Here is a 23,668-nt window from a genome sequence, read left to right on the forward strand (position 1 = left end):
GAACGACTTCAGAGAGAGAGTTGAGAGAGTCTTTAAGATATTTGACTGCGTCTCGGAGGTAGATAATATCAGAGTCTACTGCTTGTCTGAGGTTTTGGAGGGCGGATGCTTGTGTGGCTAGAGCTGCAACACCAGTGGCAGCTCCAGCTGCAGCTAGGAGGGAAGTGACAGTGAGTACAGCAGTAATAGGTTCGCGTTTGTGGAGGTAAATAGCTTCTTGTGTATGGTCAAAGGCCTCAAAGAAATGTAGAGGAGTGCGATAGATGACTCGAGGCGTGAGGAGGATGAGAGCACACGTTTCTTTGGTCTTGTTAAGTGTGGCAACAGATAAGCATGGAGTAAGTCCAGTGGAAGAGCAGAGCCATAGGGTGGTGTTTAGGGGAATTAAATATTTGGCAGAGATGTGTGGGGAGGTATAGTTGGCACAGGCTGTAAGGCTGGGAGTGCGAGAAGAACGGGGGTGAATGCATAAACCTTTGGAAGAGATGTGCGTAAAAGTGAGTGGGACATGAGTAGATTGATTCCAATTGCAGGAAGAGGGGGAATCGTCGGTGGAGGAAGTAAAGAGTGGTGAAGGAATAGCAAGTGGATCATAGAGGGGGAGGCTGGGGGAAAGACACAACCAGCAAGAGCGAGTGAGGTTGGGGTGGGAGGCATTGAGAGAGAAATAGGAGGCGTTTAGGAGTTTGAAGTAGGGACTAGAGGAGATGAGAGGATGTGGTTGTATATCTAAAGCAGGGGGGGAAGTGGGCCTAGTAGAAGGAACGAAGGCGGTCGAGGTGGAAGAGATTTTGAGGGGAGTAGATGAGGATGGAAGAAGGTGAACAGTGGGTGGGGGAGGAGGGTTAAGGATGTGGTTGGGACCAATAGCAGAGAGTGGGGCGGAGACAGGTCTTTTCATTATAATAAAAAAGGCACCAGGGTCATACTCGGTCATATACAGACGGATCCCCCAAATGCGGCCTGTGAACCACTGATCTGAATTAGGGTCTTTGACAGAAAGTGTGACGCGGTCCCATCGATTTCCATACTTGAGGGTGAGATATGGGTCTTTGTCTTTTGGGGATGTAGACAGGCCATAGGCTATGGTTTCACAGCCCCAGGATGGGCAGTAGTAATGTGTTGGATCATGACAGCCTCTCACTGAAGGGGGGCATATATAGTAACCGGAAAGAGTTTTTCCGTAGGGGCCAGTAAGGCCACTACTAGGGGTGCCTGAGCACTTGGGTCGGGGTGGCAACTTATTACTGATGTATCCCATGTTAAATGTATTTATAACAGAGCCTGAGATTTTAGTATCTGTGTGATCGTATCCAGCTAGCCGGCAAACGTGCAGCGTGAAGGAGGGGGCTCCAGCAGTCACGTTGAAGGCGAGAAGTTTTTCAAACTGCCAGAGGCTGAGGGTCCAATTGAAGGGCTGGTGATTCAGGTTGGCGGTAGCAGAGGAGGCTAGAGACAGCATGAGGATAAGGAGATGAATGAGACGGGGGAGGGTGGAGGGGCAGGAGGCGGGGGTCTGGATAGAGCGGGCTTGTCTGAGGAGTTGAAGAACTTGACGTTCGATGGGGTCATCATCTTCAAGGGAGAGACGGCTTAGGCGGCGGGCAAAGAAGCGTTGTCGACGTCGTTCGCGGCAAGAGAGAGCTGGTGTGGTCCCCATGGACGACGGTGTTGGAATGGCAGGCTCAGATGATTGTACCTGGGGGCGCATAGTGGTTATGGGAGAAAAACTACAAAGGAGATGAGGATGGCAATTAAAAGCAGCCAGGCGACAGCGAGGAGAAGGCGTTGGCGAAGGTTCCAATCTGTCGGGGCCGTGGCTGCGAGACAGACAGCTGAAAAATTGTTAAGAAAGTAAAAATTACAAGAAAAAAGCAAAGTAAAAGTGGGTGGGAGGGGAGCTTAAGGAGCATTTGCACTGGGAGTTCTTTCTTGATGGGCGATAAGGCACGTTTGAGTGACGGTCAGGCACTTGTCGACAGCGGGTTGGGGAGGCAGCGAAAGCTTTTCTTGTGGAGTATGCAGGGTCAAGTGTTTTTGAGAGATCTGTAATGACAAAAAGAAGAAAAGGAGCCCTCATGGAGGAGGGACGATTAGCAGAAATATTTAGCAAGATAAAAAACACTTGGGATTTTTAGATTTGTTGGTAGCATTGTTGTCTGGGTGACAAAGGGCGCGGGAGGTCTTCTGGGTCAAGTGGCTGCGTTGCAGGCCGGATGTTTCGCCCTGGGACCCAGATGGGCTGTCGTTCTGTCTCTGGGAAGATACAGGCGAAGCCTCTTCCTTGTGCTAGCAGGGGAGCCGGATCTTGCCAACGGCTAGTGGCTGGGTCTTTCCAGTAAACTACAAGAACTTGAGAAGGCGGCCACAGAGGCCCCCAATGCTTATGTGTGGGAGAGAGTCCTTGATTATCAAAGGTTAAAAGATTGTGATGGATGAGACAAGCTGTTACAACATCTGTTGGAGCTTTGTGCGGGGAAGAGGCTTTCTCTTTTTGAATGAGTAGCTTGAGCTGTTGATGAGTGCGTTCGACAATTCCTTGTCCTTGTGGGTTATACGGAATGCCGAAGTGATGTGTGATGTGATACATCTGCACAAAGTTGGCGAAGGAAGCACTGCGGTATGCTGGCCCGTTATCTGTTTTGAGGTCCCACGGGACTCCCATGAACAGAATGGCTTGGCGAAGAGCTTTGATGCAATGTTTGGCGCTTTCTCCTGCGAGGGGCACTGCATAACACAGGTGTGAGAAGGTGTCAATGGCTACGTGAAGATATTTGAGGCGGCCGAAGGCGCTGACGTGAGTGACGTCTAATTGCCATCGCGAGTTAGGTCGGAGGCCGCGAGGGTTGACGCCTTGAGGTTGCAGGGGCCCTAGGGGGAGAAGAGGCGCGCAAATGCGACACAAGCGCACTAGATGTTTACAGGTTTCGATGGGCAGATCTGGGTAAAGTTTGTGAATAGTCCGTGCAGAGTAATGAAACCGAGAGTGCAGTAATTTTGCTTTGTTGACAGAGTCTCCCAGTTGATTTTCGTCTGCGTCGTAGTCTTTGGAGGCTAGCGGAAAAACTTTATGGCTTGACACAGTTGCATCGGCAAGGTCGTTGCCGTGGGCTAAAGGCCCTGGGAGGTTGGAGTGGCTTCTTAAGTGAGCGATGAACCATGGCTGTTGTCTCTCTTCGAGCAGGCGTTGCACGAAGGTGAGCGCTCGATCAATGTTTGAATCGCCTGGTAAAAAGGTGGCAAGCGGCAGGCTGCGGCAAACTTGCAGTGTGTATAGGCTGTCAGTAAAAATATTGAGAGGCTGGCTTGGGTGGAGATTGAGGACTACTGCGACTGCCAGGAGCTCGCCTACTTGAACAGAGAAGTCATTAGTGAACGACAGCTGCCGGGGTTTAGGGTTTCCAGGAGTGTATATGATGGCTGCAAACGCCGCTTTTGAGGCGTCTGTGAAGGCAGTGATGGCTGAGGGAATTGGGTTTCGCGCAGGCAACGGATGAAACGGATTGGAGAACGCTAATTGAGACATTCCTTGCAGCAATCGGTGATGAGGATAGTGATTGTCAAAGGAGCCGCGAAAGAGCTCTACCAGGCTCTGCATTTGGGCATTGTTCATGATGAGGGATGTAACTTCTTTAGTATCTAAAGGCCAAATAATGGTGTGTGGCGGGATGCCATATGTTTGTATGGAAAGGAGTACCAAGTCGGTGGCTAGCGCAATCCAAGCCCTTATAAAAGGGCAAATTTTTGGGAGCTTGCTTTTTGACGTGTGCAGAAAAAGGAGAGGACCATCTTGCCACAGGAGGCCCGTAGGGGTGATCGGTGTCGGCAGAACTAGGGCAAGGACTGGGAGATCGGGAGAGAATCGCTCTAAGCGACACTGTTGTAAAGCATTACTGACTTGTTGGACAGCTTCTAGAGCAGCGTGAGTGAGAGTAATTTTTTGGTTGACTGCGGCCGGCGGGCTATTCTTGGTTTGTAAGAGCTCAAAGAGGGGCTGCATCTGTGCTGTCGTAATGGGGAGCGCTGATCGGAGCCAATTGATTTGCCCACAGAGCTGTTGAAGTTCAGTGAGCGTCATGGTGGGAGAGGTATGAAGGCGTGGGCTGGAGGGTTGAATGAAGTGATGAAAATGGAAGCCTAAAAATTGAAAAGGAGGTTGGAGGTTTATTTTATCTGGCTGCACGGTGAGTCCGAGACTGGAGAGGTTTGTTATTACTGCTGAGAGCAAGTCATTGAGAAGGGCGCTCGAGCTCGCTGCCAAGAGAAGATCGTCCATATAATGAAGGATGTAAGTTTGCTCAGGCTGGAATTTAGAACGTAGCGGCTCAATAGCGTTATTGACATAAAGTTGGCATATTGTCGGACTGTTCCGCATGCCCTGAGGTAGCACCCGCCATTGGAATCTAAGCGCGGCGCCTTGATTGTTGGTGCGTGGGACTGTAAATGCGAATCGTGGGCAGTCTCGCGGGTGAAGAGGAATAGAGAAAAAACAGTCTTTGATGTCGATGGTCGCTGCATGAAAATGCTGGGGGACTGCAGTAGGATGGGGGCAGCCTGGCTGAGGTGATCCCATTGGCTTGATGTGCTTGTTGATTTCTCGAAGGTCGTGGAGAAGGCGGAACTTACCGGTGTTTTTCTTGTTAATGACAAAGATCGGTGAGTTGTAGGGACTGGTGGACGGCTCAATGTGCCCCGCTTGTAGTTGTTCGTCGACGAGGGCAGAGAGAGCTTGTAGCTTGTGCGCGGGCAAGGGCCACTGCTCGACCCAGATGGGCTCCTCTGTGTCCCATTCCAGAGGGATAGGGTCAGGTCTTGAGACGGGAGCAGTGGCCCCTAGAAGGGGGGGGGGCAGCGCAGCTGAGAAGGCTTCTGTGGTGATTCGAACTTTTAGCTGGCTGAGGACATCTCTTCCCCATAGGATGGTTTGGACTGAGGAAAGGACGAGTGGACGAATTTGGCCTTCGTGACCTTCTCGATCGCTCCAATGCAAAGGTTGTGAGGTCTTCCAGGAGGTAGCAGCTCCTGTGGCGCCAATGACTTGAGGGCCGGTCTCGAGGGGCCAATGGTTGAAAGCGGCGATTTCAAAGGGAATACAAGAGATTTCGGCACCAGAGTCTAAGAGCCCTTCAAGCCATTGCCCATTGATTTTGAGCTCGAGGGAGGGTCTCTGGTGGCGTGTGATAGGCATTGTCCACATCAAGGTTTTGGAGCTCTCTGGAGGGCCTCTTGGGAGAGGGGCTGAGGCCTGCCCCGCTGGGAGTTTAAAGGCTGTTGTGACGAGCGGCAGTCGCGGGCCCAATGATATCCTTTTCCACAGCGCGGGCACGGCGTGGGGGGGCCTCTTGGTCTGCGCAGTGCCCCGGCAGGGCAGGGAGTCGTTTGCTGAGGGCACTCGCGGATGAAATGTCCAGGTTGACCGCACCGATAACAGGCAGAAGCTGAGGCAGATGACACGGACATGGCGGAGGTAAAGGCCGCGGTAAGTGCTTTAGTCTGTGGGTCAATATCTCGACAAGCTAATACCCATTCATGTATTGGCTTATCACGGATAGGAAGAATAACAGCTCGGAAGGGTGCAAGGCATCCGTCGAGAATGAGTTCTTTTGCTAACACAAACTGGGCATCTTCGTTAGTAATTTTCCGTTGGCATGCTTCTAGAACGCGTGCGACAAATGCTGGAAAGGTCTCTTGAGAGTCTTGAAGCATTTGCGCAAATTTGGTGGACTGCTTAGGAGAAATTAAAGAGAACGATCGCTGAACAAGAGCTTTTACTCGGTGCCAAAACCCTGGATCTATGTTGACATAAGAACGAGGGTCAGCATAGTTGTTAATTCCCGTGTAGGCGTCAGCTGGATCTTGGATACCTGCTTGGACATTTTCTACCATTTGCTTGTCAACAGCTACTTGATAATAAGCACGCCATTCAAGGAATTGGCCTGGCGGAAGGATGGAACGGGCTAGAGAAATCCAGTCATAAGGAAGAACAAGTTGGACCCCTAACTCTTCTATTAATTGTTGGACATATGGGCTACCTATGCCGTCTTCTTTAACCGCTTTACGAAGAGTTTTAACTTCTTCGGCTGTAAAGGGAAGCCAAGGCTGAGGGCGTTGCTGTGTGGGCAGCGGGTTGAGCGGGTATAACTGGGGGGAGGAAGGGTGTGCCTCTCCGGAGCCGCCGCTATATGGCGGTGGCGAGGAATGAACGGTAGCGGGAAACAGGTGAGAGAACGGCATCTTAGCAACGTCAAAGCGACAGCAAGCTGGCGGCGGGACCTTTTTGGGCGTCGGACAAGATGGCGGAGAAGCCACGTCATTTCCGGAAACCGGCCAAGATGGCGGCGAAGTTACGTCATTTCCGGAGGCCGGCCAAGATGGCGGCGAAGTTACGTCATTTCCGGAGGCCGGCCAAGATGGCGGCGAAGTTACGTCATTTCCGGAGGCCGGCCAAGATGGCGGCAAGGACACGTTATTTCCGGGGGCTGGCCAAGATGGCGGCGAGGACACATCATTTCCGGGGGCCGGCCAAGATGGCGGCGAGGACACATCATTTCCGGGGGCCGGCCAAGATGGCGGCGAGGACACATTATTTCCGGGGGCCGGCCAAGATGGCGGCGAGGACACATCATTTCCGGGGGCCGAGCCGGAGGATGACGAGACAGGAAGGGGTGGGTAAAGGCGAGAGGAAGCGCCTTTGTTCTCGCCGGCGGGCTCTGATCTGGGTGAGGAAGAAGCTGGAAGTGCGCCATTTTGGGCCGAGGTGGAAGAAGGAGGAGGAGGTCCGCCATTTTGAGGAGCCACAGAAACGGTTTCTGGGGGCTGTGGGGAGCGCGGGTGGGGAGGCTCGCGCTCGAGAGCAGCGGCGAGCTGGTCGGACAGAGAATTCATGTTTCTAGGATCATCGGGCTCATAGTCATTGGGTTGCTTAATCGATTTATCTCGTATGACTTCGGATGGTGCACCGAGAAGGCAGGCTCGAATGGCCACTAGAGTGGGTAACAGGCCGGGCGGAAAAGACCGCTTTTCATGCTCCATGGCGGAGGTGACCCGATCTATGAGTCGAGAGTATGTGTCTGGGCTCCAGAGCTGGCAGATGGCAAGCCACGGATTAAAAGGGAGGAGCAGGTCCCAATATTTTTGGAGTTGTTTCAGGGAAACGCGGACTCCATTGGTATCAAGCAGGGCGGCTAAAAGCCGAACCTGAGGTGTATGGTGTGAGGAGAGAGAGGTGCCCATAGTGGGAGAAGAAAAGACGGCGATGTGGTCCCTACCTGGAGAGCTGAAATGGTCGCCAGTAGACAACAGCAACAGCAGACAACAGGGGCCGTAGGGCAGTGGAAGGAAAGGATCCCGGACGAGCCCCCAAGTGTGGGCGCGCTGTCGTGGGTCAGCGGCTCACGGAGTCCGGGAAGCCTTCCACGGCTCGGCGGGGAGCCCCTAGGCCAAGGTTTTAGCCTAGGTTCTCCAGGTGTGGGGGACGCGCGGTAGAAACCACGGAGACAGCCTGAGCGCAGGAACAAGTCTGCTTTATTGCGGAAATACACTTGGTTATATAGGGTTGGGTAGAGGGAGGGGCAGGAGCTGGGGCGGATTAACTACGGGGCAGTAGTGGATAGGCGGAGTTGTGCAGGCGGCTATGAGGTAGGCAGTAGCTAGGGAAGGAGGCAGATTATATATTGGCAACGTGGGCGGGACTGGCGGGAAGGACAGCAACGGCTGGAGGAAGGAGATAACAAAGGCTGGGGGAAGGGATGCAGCAACAAAATGTCAATTCTACCAAAGGGAATATACAGATTCAATTCAATCAATGGAATTTCAATCAAAACTCCAATTCCAATAGCTTCTTTGCAAATATGGAAAAACAAATCATCAAATTCATATGGAAGGTAAGAGGACCAAAATTTAAAAAATCAACTTGAAAAGGGACAAAGATTGAAAATTCACTGCCAATTTTAAAACTTATGACAAAATCATAGTAATTAAAACAGCATAATACTGGCACAAGGACAGATATATAAACCAATGGAATCAAATTGAGAGTTCAGAAATAACCCTCACATTTATGGCAAATTGACTTTTCACAAGGGTGTCAAGCCCAACCAATGGTGAAAGAATAGCCTTTTCAACAAATCCTGCTGGCTAATGTGGATATCCACTTACAAAAGAATGAAGTTGAACCCCTACCTCACACCATATACAAAAAATTAACTCCAAATGGATCAATGACCTAAATATAGGAATCTTAACTATGGAACTTCTACAAGAAAATGTACAGAAGCAAGTTAGGTTTGTGCTAGGTAATGGTTTCTTAGACTTTTTTTTTTTTTTTTTTTTTTTTTTTTTTTTAAAGATTTATTTTCATTTATTTAATTCCCCTCCCCTCCCCCGGTTGGTCTGTTTTCTGTGTCTTTTTGCTGCGTCTTGTTTCTTTGTCCACTTCTGTTGTCGTCAGCGGCACGGGAAGTGTGGGCGGCGCCATTCCTCGGCAGGCTGCTCCCTCCTTCGCGCTGGGCGGCTCTCCTTATGGGTGCACTCCTTGCGCGTGGGGCTCCCCTACGCGGGGGACACCCCTGTGTAGCAGGGCACTCCTTGCGCGCATCAGCACTGCGCATGGGCCAGCTCCACACGGGTCAAGGAGGCCCGGGGCTTGAACCGCGGACCTCCCATGTGGTAGACCGACGCCCTAACCACTGGGCCAAAGTCGGTTTCCCGGTTTCTTAGACTTTATACCAAAAGCATGACCAACAACAAAAAAAGTAAATAAATGGAATTTCATCAAAATTAAAAACTTTGGTGCATCAAAGTACTTCATCATGAAAGCCATAATCTATACAATGGGAGAAGATATTTGGAAATCACATAATTGATAAGGGTTTAATATTGAGGCTATATGAAGAAATCCTACAACTCAACAACAACAATAAATAAAATAAATAAAAATAAAGCCCAATTTTAAAATGGGCAAAAGACTTGAGAAAACATTTTTTTCAAAGACGATATACAACAAGCTTATGGACACATGCAAAGATGTTCAACTTCATTGGTTTAGGGAATGCAAATCAAAACCACAATGAATTACCATTCAAACTGCTGGAATGGCTAATATTAGAAACAAAAGCAGAAAATAGTATTGGAGAGGATGTGGAGGAATAGGAACAGTAATTCATTGTTGGTGGGAATATAAAATGGTACAGCTGTTGTAGAACACAACTTAGCAATTCCTCAGAAAGTTAAGTGTAGAATTATCAGATGATCTGTCAATCAACTTCTAGGTATATACACAAAGATTTGAAAGCTAGGATATGAACAGATATTTATTTGCACACCAAAGTTCATAGCAGCATTGTGCATAATTGCCAGAAGATGGAAGCAACCCAAATGTCCATCAGTAGAGGACTGGATAAACAAAATGTGGTATATACAAGCAATGGAATATTATTTAGCTGTGAAAAGGAATGAAGATCTGATACATGCAACAGCATGGATGAATCTTGAATACATCATGTTGAGTGAATTAAACAAATATTATATTATCTCACTGGTATAAAATGATTAGTATAAATAAATTCATAAATTCAGAAACTAGAATAAATGTTACCTAAAGGTGGGGTGATGTTACAGAATGGGGAGTTGGTACTTTAGTGTTATTAGTTTCTGTTTGAGTTGATGGAATACTTCTAGTAATGGATGTTGGTGATGGCAGCACAACACTGTGAATGATACTTAGTTCATCAAATTGTATAGTTGAATGTAGTTCAGGGAAAGTTTAGGTTGTATATATATTATAAATGGATTTATTTAAAAATTCACATGAATCTATAACACAGTGAACTCTAATGTAAACATGGACTGTAGTTAATATTACAATTATAACAATATTGTTTCCTCAATTGTAACAAAGTCATCATGCTAATGCAAAATATTAATAATTAGGAAAACTGTATGTTTGGGGGGGTTTAAGGAAACAATATTTTTATGTATGATTTTTCTCTAAACCTACAACTTCTCTAATTAAAAATTAGATAAAAATACACATGGCAGAATGAATAAACAAGCATAATTCTGCTTTATATTGTTTACAAGAGCATCACCTTGACCCAAAGTTATATTTATTAAAAGAGTAAAACCACCAAGAAGATATAACAATAATAAACATATATGAACCTAATCACATATACCCTATATACATGAGACAAACATTGATGAAGCTGAAGGGAGAAATGGGTACTTCTAAAAATATCATTGGGGATTCCAATACACTATTTTTGTTAATAGGTAGAACATCTAGATGGATGCTCAATAAGGAAATAGAGGACTAAAACAATATAATAAACTGTCTTGACCTAATAGACATATAAAGAGCACTATATCCAACAGCAGCAGAATACACACTCTTCTAAAGTGCACAAGGTCATTCTCCAGGACAGACTACATGTTAGGTCACAAAAGAAGTCTCAATAAATCTAAAAGGATTGTAATTGTACAAAGCATCTTCTCCAACCACATGGAATGAAGAAACCAATAAAAGGAGGAATACCAGAAAATGTACAAATATGAGGAAATTAAACAACATACTCTTAAACAATCAAATGGTCCAAGAAGAAATCACAAGGGGAATTAAGAAATAATTTAAGAAAAATGAAAACAAAAATCCAGCATACCAAAATGTATGAGATACAATGAAGTCAGTGCAGAGGGAAATGTGTAGCTTGAATGCTTATATTAAAAAAGAAGAAGAAAGATCTCAAACCAATAATCTAACATCACATCTGGAGGAATTTAAGGAGAAGAGCAAACTAAACCTAAAGTTGGTAAAAGGTAAGAAATGATAAAGATTAGAGAAGAGATAAATTAAACAAATAATAGAAAAACAAGAGAATCTATGAAACCTAATTTGGTCTTCTGGAAAGATCAATAAAATTGATGAAACTTTAGCTAAATTAACAAAGAAAGAGAAAAGTTGCAAATAACTAAAATAAAACATGAAAGGGCAAGCACTATCATTTATCTTGCAGAATGTAAAAGAATTATGGGAATACTAAAAACAACTGTATGTTAACAAATTGGATAACCTAGAGGAAATGAACAAATTCCATGAAAGACATAACTGTCTAAGCTGAAGACATTGAATGAATAATCAAAAATTTCCCAACCAAGAAAAGTCCAAAAGTAGATCGCATCACTGGTGAATTCCACCAAACATTTAAAGAATAATTAACACCAAACCTTTTCAAAATTACACAAACATTTGAAGAGGAGAGAGTTCTTCCTAACTCATTCTATGAAGCTAAGATTACACTAAAATCAAAACCAGATAAAGATATAATAAGATGTCACTTGTGAATATAGATGCAAAGTGTCCAATAAAATACTAGTAAATCAAATCCAACATGTGAAAAGAATATACTCCACGACCAGGTGTGATTTATCCCAGGAATGCAAAGTTCAATCAACACAAGAAAAGCAAGGAGTTCAATATACCACATTAACAGAATGAAGGGGAGAAAAATCACATGATCATCTTAATAGGTACAGAAAAGATTTTGACAAAATCCAACACCCTTTCATGACCAGAAAAAAAAAAAAAACTTGGAAAAATAGGAATAGGAATAGAAGAACTTCCTCAACATGACATGATAAAGGGCATGTATGAAAAACCCACAGCTAACATCATTTTCAGTGGTAAAATATTGAAAGCTTCCTCATTCAGTCAGAACAAGATAAAGATGCCCCCTTTCACCACTACCATTCAACATTGTACTGGAAATCCTTACGAGAGCCATCAGTCAAGAAAAATCTATAAAAGACATCCAAATTGGAAAGTAAAGTGAAAAACTGTCTCTATTCACACAGACATGATCCAAAAAAAAAAAAAAAAATCCACAAGAAAACTATTAGAACCAACAACTGAATTCAGCAAAGTTGCAAGCTACAAAAGTATCACACAAAAATATAGTTGTGTGATAAAATACACGTTTTATGTACCTTATTATTTTATATTATTTTATTTTATTATGTCTTTATAATTATTTATAAATATATAAATTATTATTTATTTTTATTTATTATTTATTATTATTTATACTTATTTGTTATTTATGTATTTTATTATTTATTATGTATTATTGTGTGATAAAAATACAGCAGCCAAGAATATTCTGAAATGGAAATTAAAAATAATCCCATTCACTATAGATCTTAAATCAATAAATAACCTAGGAATAAATTTAACCATGGATGTTGCTTTAGTTTCGTAACTATACAAGAGGTATCCTATAATGCGTTGATTTAATAGGAATTTATTGGCTCCCAGTTTTAGAGGCTAGAGGGCTTACCTCTTCACAGGGTTTTTATCTTCTTGCTGGCCAGCAGTCTTCGGACTTCTTGGCTTTTCCATTGCATGGTCACCAGAGAGGAGGGAAAGTGAAAAATAGGTGTAATATGGGGACATTTTCAGAACATTGGAATTGTCCTGCATGGCTTTGCAATGACGGATACAGGCCATTACATATTTTGTCATAATTTACAAAATTGTGCTGAACAGCGTATAAACTACAATGTAAACTATAATCCACAGTTCGTGGCAATGCTTCAATATGTGTTCATCAATTGTAACAAATGTACCACAATAATGATGGATATTGTTAATGTGGGAAAGTGTGGGAGGAGGAGGGAGTGGGGCATGTGGGAATTCTTTATATTTTATGCCATCTAAAATTTCTTTAAAATAAATAAAGAAGAAAAAGCCAAAACCAAAGAAAATCCCAAAAGACCAAAAACTCAATCCTATATGCAATAGGGAATTAAAGGTAAAAAGCAAGTCAGGCACAGGTAGTCCTTGTTTGTATGGTACTGTAGCACCATGAAAACGATGGTGCAACCTGAAACTGCAAAATGATCTCAACAATCAATAATCATGATTATTCCATAACTTTCAATATTTTTTCCAAGACATTAAAAACTTCCTTTCTTTAGCCTATAAAGGTATAGAGAAAGAAAAATATAATAAATCTAAAATTTATTTAGTTTGCTATAAAACATTAGGCATATCGAGACTATGGTGTTTCATTTCTGTGTAAAAAACGCAGCAAGAATTATTTGAGCAGTTTGCTTTCTTCTCATTGTATAACATAATATAGAGCATGCCTTTTTTCTGTGCTGGTGAACTGCCAGGCTGCTTTCTAAGTTTGGATTAGCTTTCAACATTTTCTCCTTTGCACTTTAGGGTTGTGAAATATCTCTGAGAGTTCCTTTAAGTGAATTTTTTGCCAGTGTCATTTCCCCAAGACATCTTCATTCTTTCGGTCACAGCCACTTTGCTCATTTACGATGATAAGTTTGCTGTCACTAAATTCCTTGGGTGGCACATTTAGAGTCTGTCCAATAGTGGTAGGATCAACTATTTCTGCTACAATTCCATTTATGTTCAATCTGAATTTCATTTCCAATGTCATCACTTTTTATTCCTTTGCTGCACTTCAATCTTTTTCAGTCTATTGCCTCTTTTGATTATCCATTTTTGTAAAAGGTTGTGTGGGTTCATCGTTGGGAGACAAGGCAACTCACCTGCATGCTTTCCTTTCTATGCATGAACTGGATATCAGAGGCACAGTTAGTATTCACCAAGAGATTTTGAAAGAAGTTATGCGATTAGTAAGTGATTATGATATGCATCATTTATTCACATAATAATTTGTGGAGTGAAGAAGTACCAGGAGGAGAAGATGTAGCTCAAGTGGTTGAGTTCCTGCCTCCCATGTACAAGGTCCTAGGTTCAATCCCTGGTACCTCGTAAAAAAGAAAAAAGTACCACTAAACTTTGTGCTTTATAAAATGGTGTTGCTGGGGACTGGTGGTGAATGAACTATGGCAGCTGAAATTTGTGCATATCAGAACCATGCAAAACAAGCATTGCCTGTGCTTTAAAATATTCAGAGAGAAATTATAAAGGATTTATTTTGCTTTTTGGAGAGAAAATTATTTAATAAGCAAGATTCCAACATACCATTAAAAAAATCAGCACATTTTACTTCATTAAAATTAAGAACTATTATTATTCAATAGACACCATAAGAAAAGAAATGATAATAGCTCTGTATTAAGAACAAAGTTAGTTTATAAAATACAAATCATTGAGAAAAAGTTGGGAGCCGATGAGGCTCAGAGTCTGAGCACCTCTTCCACATGCAAGATCCTGGGTTCAATCCCCAACCCTGGTAGTTCCAAAAAAAAAAGTCAGACAAACCAATAGAATAATGTTCACAATCATGAATGATCAATAGAGGAAGAAATTCCTACCATCAATAAACAGACAAAAAAGATGTATATTAAAATTAAATGTACATTAAGACTATAATTTTTCATATAATCAACTTTGTTTTAAAGAAGTTTTAGATTACAGAAAAGTTACATAGAAAGTAAAAGAGTTTCCCATATACTCCAAACCCCCTAAACATTTTCTTCTATTAATAACATCTTACAGTAGTGTGGTACATTTGTTTTAATTGATGAATATATATTGAAACATTGTAACTAACCAAGGTCTAGAGTTTACATTGTTTTACACTTAATTCCAATGCCCTAAATATGCCTTGTGTTCCACCTATTATTCCCGTTCCTTCCCCTCAGAACTTCTGGTAACCACTACATTTAAATAAATGTTACAAGTTCTTCTGTTTCTACAATAATGATAAGCTTACATTGGTTCATGGTACATTACCCCCTTATGATTGTTCATTCCTCAATCTTGAGGATTTGGGGGTGGCAATGCCTGCTCTGCTTCAGATTGAGAAGGGGCCTAAATCTTATGGGCCAGAATGGAAGCAACTGTCTTGCTTGCAGTTTAGATACTCTGTGTTTGGGGATGGGCATGGTCCATCATCATCATCATTTTGTTAGTTGTCCTCTCCAACTCTGATGAACTGGAGAGTAGTTGTTGACCGCAATTCTGCCGAGATTGAGGGCTCAAATGGCATTTGAACAGACCAAAGATTAAATCTCTGGGACGTGTATTTAACAGGTACAGTGCTAATTATAGGCTCAAATAATAGGGGTAGAGAAACACATGTAGGGAAATTATAAATGAGTCTACCTCTGTTACATTGGGGAAATAGATTGCCATATATTCCAAGGTAGGGCCCATGGACAGAGTGCTGATTTCAAGGGGCTGTGCGCCTTACCTATAGACTTAATAAATCAGCAAAAAGTAATAAGCCTACCAATGTCAAGTTTCAGAGAGAACAATTTGGTAAAACTATTGGGCATTATCACCTGAAGGTTGAATTTTTTGCATATGCAACTTTTGTATGTCTGGAAAAGTCTTTATTTCATTATCTTTTGGAAACTTTTCAATGGGTAAAGAGTTCAAGATTGACAGTTTTTGTTTTTTAATCTTTTAATACTCTAAAGGTATTCTTTCATTGTCTTCAAGCATGCATTGTTTCTGATAAGAAAACTGCAGTTACCCTTATCTTTTTTCCCTTTGTACATAACTTGTCTTTTTTCTCTTACTGCTTCGAAGGTTTTCTCTTTATCACTGTTTTTTAAGCATTGCATTATGCTGTGCCATGATATAGTTTTCTTCTTTCAGATTTGCACTATATAGAGGGAGACTATTTTGGAAAAAAAGTCAGTCATTATTCTTCAAATATTTTTTGTTCCCTCTCTCTTCTTTCCTTCAGAAATTCCAAACACACATGTATTTAGCCACTTGAAATTGTCTTGAGTTAACGGATGCTGTTTTCGTTGTTTGTTTCTTGATACTCTTTTTTTTGCCATGTTCATTTTGGATGATTTCTATTGCTATGTGCTCGAGCTCACTAAGTTTTCTTCTGCTTTGTTCAATTTGCCAAAAAGCAGCTCCAGTGTATTATTTTTTTCATCGCAGACATCACAAATTTCATTTCTATAGACGTTAGACTTGGATATTTTTTAATCTCCTATATCTGCACTTTACGTCCAATTTTTCCTCTAGCTTTTTGAACAGATGTGTTGCAGTCATAACAACAATTTTAATGTCATTAACTATTAATTCTATCATGTATCATTTCTGAGTCACTTTCTATTGATTTATTTTTCTCTTCAATGTAACGTATTTTTCTGCTTCTTTTCATACCTGATAATTTTTACCAGATGCCAGACAGTGCTGGATATTTTTGTCTTTCTGAAAACATTTTTGAGCTTTGTTGGTGGGGTACAGTTAAGATACTTGAATATAGTTTGATTCTTTCATATCTTGCTTTTAAGTTTTATTAGGCAAGACCAGGAGGGTATTTATATTAGGAATAATTTTTCCTACCCATTGAGGCAAGGTCCTTCTTGGCACTCTAATTGCGATGTCCCCTGAATTACAAAGCTTTTCCCTCAGAGTTGGGAGTAGCTATTATCCCTGGCCCTGTGTGATCTGTGAGCACCCCACCCTGCAGGTGCTTTTTTATTTTCCCTCTTTTTTAGTAGTTTTCTCTCCACTCTCAGAAAGCCTCCTCATATGTACCCGATGGTTGGTCTGAGGCCAGCTGAATGCTGAGAAGGATTCGGCACATCTCTGGAGCTCCCCGTTCTCTGTGTAGCTCTCTCTTCTCCCATCTACTCCCCTGGGAGCTCTGGCAGCCTTGACTTCCCCAGATTCCTACTTCTCCTCCATCCTCCGCCTGGGTTCCCATCCCCCCCCCCACGTGCCATGACCTGGAAATTGTCTCAGCAGATAAGCTGCACCACGGCAGGCTTCACCTCATCAATTTACCATCCCTCGAGGACCTCAGTACTTTGTTGCCCAATGACCAATGTCTTCAGGTTTGTTTGTTTTCAGTTGTTTCACAAGTGAGTATAAATCTAGCCCCTGTTATTTCCTCTTGCATTATGGGCTGTTTGCTATAGAAGTCGTCTATTCTAACTCATATGAAGAATTAAAGAAAATGGGGAGTTACCTAACTAGAAACAGGCGGCAGTGTCCTAGCAATCAGGCACCTCCTGGCAAGGAAACAAATACCGCAGGTTGGACAGCTGCACCCCTTTCTTCTGTCAAATAAAACACTTGTTAAAACTGTCATCTTTGACAACTTAAAAAAGCAGACCATATACCTACAACTAAGGTTGTAGTTCTAAAGGGAACATTGCAAAGAGACAGAATGTCAATTTGGTTTACTGGTTTTTTGAGGCTTTGGGGAAGATACTACAAAAATAGAGATAGGCCTGGGCGAAAATCGGGAGGCTTACAAGCAATAGAAAGAGTTTACAGATCCAAGGCCTTTCGGAAAGCTAACTGCAGCTGCATTTCCTCCAGGACTAGTATTTCTGGAATGGCTTCAAGATATCCTTCATTAAGTGAGAGGGAGAAAAAGAGAAAACGAGGGTGGAGAGTAAGCAGAGCACAAAAATAAATAAGTACAGCAGGAATGAGAACAGTGCCCAGAAAATATTTTGATGTGATCATATGCATATGGATCTGCCTCTAAGAAAAATTTCAGAAACCTATTTCATTATTTAAATAATTATATTGCTGATAAAACTTAGTCTTGGTCTAAAATGCCAGCCTAATTGACACAGTTCCAAAACATGCATAGTAAAGAGGACTGCAGAAGTTTGTCAGTCTCCAGGGAAGACATACTCCCCTACGTTCACTATTATCATGATGATGATGAAGGACTATGGCCAAGGAAGACCATCTCGGCAGCTCAGAACCAGGAGGAGCAATGGATGGTATATCTCAATTGCTGAAGATACTTTCTCCATTGATAGGGACAAAATATCTTCTCCCTTCCTGTCCAGCAGTATCCATCACTGTTATGGTTCAATTTCTACTGTGAGTTTTCCATTTCTCTTTCTATATGATAATTTGAAGATTTTATTTTTGTCATTGTCATCTTGTTCTTCCACATCACTGTTTTGATTGTGTCGGGAGGAAAAAAAGGATATTTTGTCTTTAATTCATTAGATCACTGAACCGTAAAGGGTAGTAAATATCACCCAGAGATCTTTGATTTTGGCTGAATATAGCGTCCATGTGGAACTTTGGGTTGACTCCTTTAGGGACGGGCTGTGTACCAAAGGGGAAAGAATGCAGGTGGACTTTTGGTGGCCAGGGAGCAGATAGTGACTGGGCTGCTACCTGCCCACAACATGCATCCTCTTTTCCCTGAGCACCGAGATGAGCTACATTTTCCAGTGTCACTTGCGGTTAATTGTGGCAATGTATTTAAACTCTAGGCAAAGGAATATGAGTACAAGTGAAGTGGCTTTTAAAGCAGAAGCATATCTGCATATACTTTTTCCTTGTGAAAATGCCAGTAGATGATAAGAAAACATTGGAAAGGGGGAGTCACACAACAAAAGGAGCCCGCTCCTGAATCACACATAGGGCAAATCCCTCTGCCTACTAAACACATCCTCACAATTTTACCTAAATATATTACAATTTAAAAAAGAAAGATTTTTCATAAAAGACCCAGAACTGAAGCATGGTAGGAGCTGGGGGAGTGTATTGGGAAAAAGTTTTGTGAGTATTGTTCAAACCCCAAAGTGAAGCATCAGGCAGGAAGCTCTGTTAATCAGCAAACCAATGCCTTGCTGGTCAGAACTTTTCATGTTTCAGGAGGAAAGATGAGAACTAGAACAGTGGGTGCATTCCAGATGTTGTGTAAGAAATAAGAACAGACAGGGTGCATTCCGGGGAGTGTTGTGCTCCTCCCTGGGATGGCCGGCCACTTTCTTGGGCTGGACACATAAACCTTGGAACTACTACCCAGGGAGTGTTGTGTTCCTTCCTGAGGAGGCTGGTCACTTCCTTGGGATTTGGCACAGTACTTACAAGTTGGCGTCGATAGCATCGAGTTCATTGATTCTGAGAGCAATAAAAAGGACAGTCTCTGGTCAGGCCAATTGAAATCCCACTCTGGGAGATGGTGCTCTGAACAGGTGTTGCTTTCAATTCAGACCCTGGTATGGGCCTCTGACTTGGAGCTTCCCAGCTGTGAGCTAGAAGGTAGTGAGTTTGTATGTAAAACTGTTCTATTTTTCTGTCATTTTGTGACTCTGATCAATATTGATTTAACCTTTTGACTGGCTTTGGTATTCTTGTCTCAGTCTAATTGTCAGTATAGACTTATTAAACTAGATGTGCATATACGTATTTGTTTTACATCCAGTTGGGACTCTGGCTGGAGGTGGGCCAAGTAAGTTGGTGTGTCCCACTGTTTGGTGAGCTTATATCTTAAGCATATATATCATAAATGATTATGATGCAGCAGTTGAACCCCTGTTTGTAGACAACACTTTGCTTATTTTATATTCTCCCAATTATTAACAGAAGTTTAATAAAATAAATAAATATTTGTCTGTGTATTGCTTTCTTATTCTGGAGTCAGTTAAGTCATCATATCAATCTGTATACATATATTTATAGCAAAGCATTTTATTTAGCAGACCAGAGAGGTTGGGTTATGCTCCCATTTCTAACTCTGGTCTGAGAGGCCTGCCCTGCAGGAAGGAGAGTCTAACAATAGTTGCCATGTGTGCAGAAGAGCCTACAGACATAAATGGTAACAAAGAGTTTTGTAAACAGTTGTTTTCATATAATTCTTGGTTAATAAAGATTTTTAGTTTTACATCATGAAGTTGAACAATTTGTTGTGATGAAACCAAAAAGTCAAACTGAACACAATGAAGATAAACTTGGAATATTGGGAAGACATAATTGGTCGTGGATGGCTACGTGGATCGATTAAATTCTTGTGTCAAATAGCTGAAATATTAAATTAACACAGAGAAAGAAGTCAAACAGAATTAAGACGGTGCTAGAGAGAAAAAGATGGTGGTAAAGGAGAAAGGAAGAAAAGAACCATCAAATTTCTTACCTCGGAAAATGAAATATTTGAGGTAAAGAGTCACATGTGTTGCCAGTACACTTACCTGCAGAAACTAATTGCTAAAATAGGAAGCAAAAAGGAAAATATCCATGATTATACCAGAGAAATTAATGAGAAGAGGATATATAGTCTAATGAAATGAAAGCTACAAATAAGGCTGTAAAACATGTAGAGATGAAACTGAATAAAATTACAGAATATATTGAGAACAAAGGGAAATCTATACACCTGGGTTCAAAAGATGTTCAAGTTAGGGGAAAATTAAAACGTGACACCAAACATGAAGACAAAAAACTTGAGAAACATCTTCAAAAAGAAAAGGTCAAAGACTTTTAAAAGTACACATACTGTATTAGTTAGGCAAAAGGATGCTGATGCAAAATACCAGAAATTGTTTGGTTTTATAAAGGATATTTATTTCAGGCAGGAGCTTACAGTCACAAAGCCAAAAGAGTAAATTACTTCCTTCACCAAAGTCTGTTGCCGTGGGTTGGAGGAAGTTGGCTGCAAGGGTTCAGCTCCCTCTTCCTCTTCAGGCTCCATGGTCCCAGCTTCTTCCAATATCAGCTGTAGGCTGGGATAAGGCTTGTCTCTCTCCCCGGGGTCTGTTTCTTTCCCAGGCTCAGCTGCTCTGCTCTCTCCACAAGGTCAGCTGTAGACCCTCAGGCTCTCTCTCTTCCCAGGGCCTCTGCCGTGTCTATGGAACTGTCTCTGTTCCTCTGTGTTCTTCCCCTGTGTATTCCCAGGGCTCCAGCATCAAAACTCCAACTCTCCTCTGCCATTTTGTTTTCCCTTGGTAGGCAGGAACTCAATGTCCTACTGACATGGCCCAATCAAAGCCCTAATTATAGTTTAATCAGGTAAAAGTGAAGCCTCTGAATCTAATAAAATCTGGTATGTCCAGAGGAACAGACCAGTTTACAAACATAATCCAATGTCTATTTTTGGAATTCATAAACTATGCCAAACTGCTATACTCGCTAAGAGTAAAAATATAACAACTGAGACAACAGAGGGAAAAAGAAAAAGAAGAAAAAAAATTAAAGGAAGTTATGGATACCTTTAAACAGGAAACACAGGACTTCGTAAAGAAAGTCAAGTGAAAGATCTCATGGATTTCGGCAAATTGGTAAACGAAACACATTCAAAGATGGATGCAGCCAGTCAGAACTTAGCCTCTATCTCGTCTTCACAGACCCACAGCCTCAAGTAGGTAGGGCCAAACAAGCTAATTACAGCTTCTGAGACTCTCAAAGAAAGGAAAGCTGCAACTGAAAATGTAGAAGCAGAACTCCCTAAAATTGAACAAGAATTAAAGGAGAAAAAAGAACTTCTAAAACCTAGACAAGAAGGAATAAACTTGGAGTTTGGTTCTGATCTTTTCAAAAAGCTGAAAAAGCAGAGTACTTTAGCAATGAATCAGGTTGGGGCAGGGGGAAGGTTAGTCCTTGCTGCAATAATTTAACAATAAATCTGGCAGGATTCCAGTAATATATGGAACATTGAAGGATTTAGGAACTGGAATCCCTGATGAAAAATATGAGCTGCTATTTGATCTTGTTGTCATGCATTAGATTACATTATTGTTAATTCTACTGAAACAGCTTAAAGATGTGTAATCTTCCTTAAAAGACATATTAGGCTTACAACTTTTCTAGGTTTAGATAACATGACTGTGTGGGCGGGGGGTGGGGGAATGACCAAAATGCAAACTCCTGAAAACACTCCTCTCTTATTTTATTTAGTACAGGTAAAAGATAAGAAAAGTCCTCCAAGCGTTTGACTTTCCTTAACAAGATTCCTTGGTAGCTAACAACTTGAATCAAGCCACAAAAGTAGCACATCAAAAAGATTGAAGACAGAGAGTGGTAACTTTACAGTGGCAAATCATAGAACAGTCATGTACCATGACTGGCAGTGGAAACAAAGTAATGAAAGGAAGAACGAGTTAATCAGTTGCGGTTGAAATCTCTGAAAAAGAGGTAAAGCAAATGGGATCAGAGCTGCAAAAAGACTTTTAAAAAGCAGTGCAGATCCAGGAACAGAACGTGCAACTTGAAGAAGCAATAAAGTTACTACATAGTGAAAGAGAAATGAGAAGAGTTTACTGCGAAGCATGCAGGTTTTATCAGAACAAGAAGAATATTTGCACGGCCAAGGTAAGAAACTTGAAGTTAATGTACTTGCTATGAACTTGCTATAGGCCCTGACTCTCCAACCCTTCTTTTCCACTCCCCCCAAAAAGTATAATTTGGCTGGGAGAAAATGCTGGTGCTTTAAAAACAGAAAGGGCAATGTTGCTGAGGGCTGATAAAGTAGAAGTTAAGATTAAAAGTTAACATAATATCATTGTAGAAATCAGTAACCATAAAGTAAAGACACATCAAGACAAACTTTAGCAAATAAGTAAGCATTTAGATGAATGTGCCTCTGCCATTAATAAATCCCACGTTGGGCTCAAGACTGCATTCAGAAATTTTAAAAAGGCACAGGACTCTTTCACATTGAGAAAGAAATGAAAGATACTGAGAAAGAAGTAGATGACTTAACAGCAGACCTAAAAAGCTTTGAGGACAAAGCTCCAGAGGCTGTAAAGAATACAAATACTGCAAAGGAGTTCTTACCAGCCATCCAGAAAGAACAGCATAATCTATTTCAAAACCTAAAAGCAATTCAAGGCAAGAGATATGCTATTCGAAAAGATGCACTTAATATTAAATTACATTCTGAAGTGAGACACTGGTGGAAATATCATTGCATCCCATAGAAGACAATCCTGTTGAAGAGGTTTTCCATTCTAAGCCCAGAGGATCTTGAAGCAGTCAAGAATCCAGATTCTATAACAAATCAAATTGCGCTTTTGGAATCCCTGTGTCATGTAATGAAAATGAACCTTGAGGACACTGCAGAGTATAAAAAGAAGGAAGAACTATATTTGTAATGGGTAGCAGAATTGATCAAAACTACCTAGGGAAGAGACCATTTTAGACAGGCATACGATCTTCAGAAACAAAGGTGAATGAACTTATAGCAGGTTTTTATGTAATAACAAATAAATTAAAGGAGAATTACCAAATGTTTGTTTTGGGAGGAGATGCTGAACTGGAGCTTACGGACAGCCTGTATACTTTCTTTCAAGGAATCAGGGCCAGTGTTTGGCCACCTAAGAAAATTTAGAAGAAGATCTTCAAACTTTCAGGAAGAGAGAAAAACCCTAGTTTATTTGCTTTTGTATGCGCTCTTCACCACTGCAAGCCCACTCCCCTTTACTTCAGGGGCAAGACTGGCACAGCCCTTGGATTAAAAAAAATGTGTCCATTGTTGTATTTTACATACATATATATATATATATATATATGTATGTAAACCAAACATATATATATGAACAAGCCAAAAAAATGCCCAGTTCGTAATAATTTCTCTTTGAAATAAGTTCGAGATTTCAGTTCAGACTGGAGTCCATAAGACATAAATATAGCCAAAGGGTTGCAGTAAATCCAAAAGAAATTGCATGTTAAGAATTTCACTAAACTTGAAGATTCCCCAAATTGAATCCAACTGTATAAAAAATACAGACTAGATTTTAAAAAACTGGTTTCTATTTCATGCTGTTATGATATGTTATAACTGTAATAAATATTCTGAATCCTGTTTGTAGGAAATTATAGGACTCTGACAACTTTTTAGCATCAGCCTATGGAGAAAATAAGATGCCTAGATGGTCAGGTGACTTGCCCTAAATCCTAAACTGCCACCAGCAGAGCTAAAAGTATTTTAGCTGATGCACTGGAAAGTTCTAGACTAGGTCC

The 23,668-nt window shown here is 41.7% G+C and overlaps 1 protein-coding gene and 1 pseudogene across 1 annotated transcript in view; one reads left to right on the top strand and one right to left on the bottom strand.

Annotated features, from left to right (window-relative positions):
- The window catches only part of LOC131276523 (uncharacterized), a 93,089-nt gene extending 85,719 nt beyond the window's left edge, over window positions 1–7,370 (bottom strand). The window contains exons 1-2 of the mRNA XM_058289808.2: window positions 7,269–7,370; window positions 919–2,046 (exon numbers count right to left, since the gene is read on the bottom strand). Coding sequence (XP_058145791.1) covers window positions 919–1,711 — 793 coding nt within the window. The 5' untranslated portion in view covers window positions 1,712–2,046; window positions 7,269–7,370. The remainder of the gene's footprint in view (window positions 1–918; window positions 2,047–7,268) is intronic.
- On the top strand, window positions 7,282–23,377 carry LOC101428347 (structural maintenance of chromosomes protein 4-like; annotated as a pseudogene).
- The last annotated feature ends 291 nt before the right edge of the window (window positions 23,378–23,668 follow it).

This window comes from Dasypus novemcinctus, chromosome 29 (genome assembly GCF_030445035.2).
Source record: "Dasypus novemcinctus isolate mDasNov1 chromosome 29, mDasNov1.1.hap2, whole genome shotgun sequence".
Taxonomy (NCBI): Eukaryota; Metazoa; Chordata; class Mammalia; order Cingulata; family Dasypodidae; genus Dasypus; species Dasypus novemcinctus.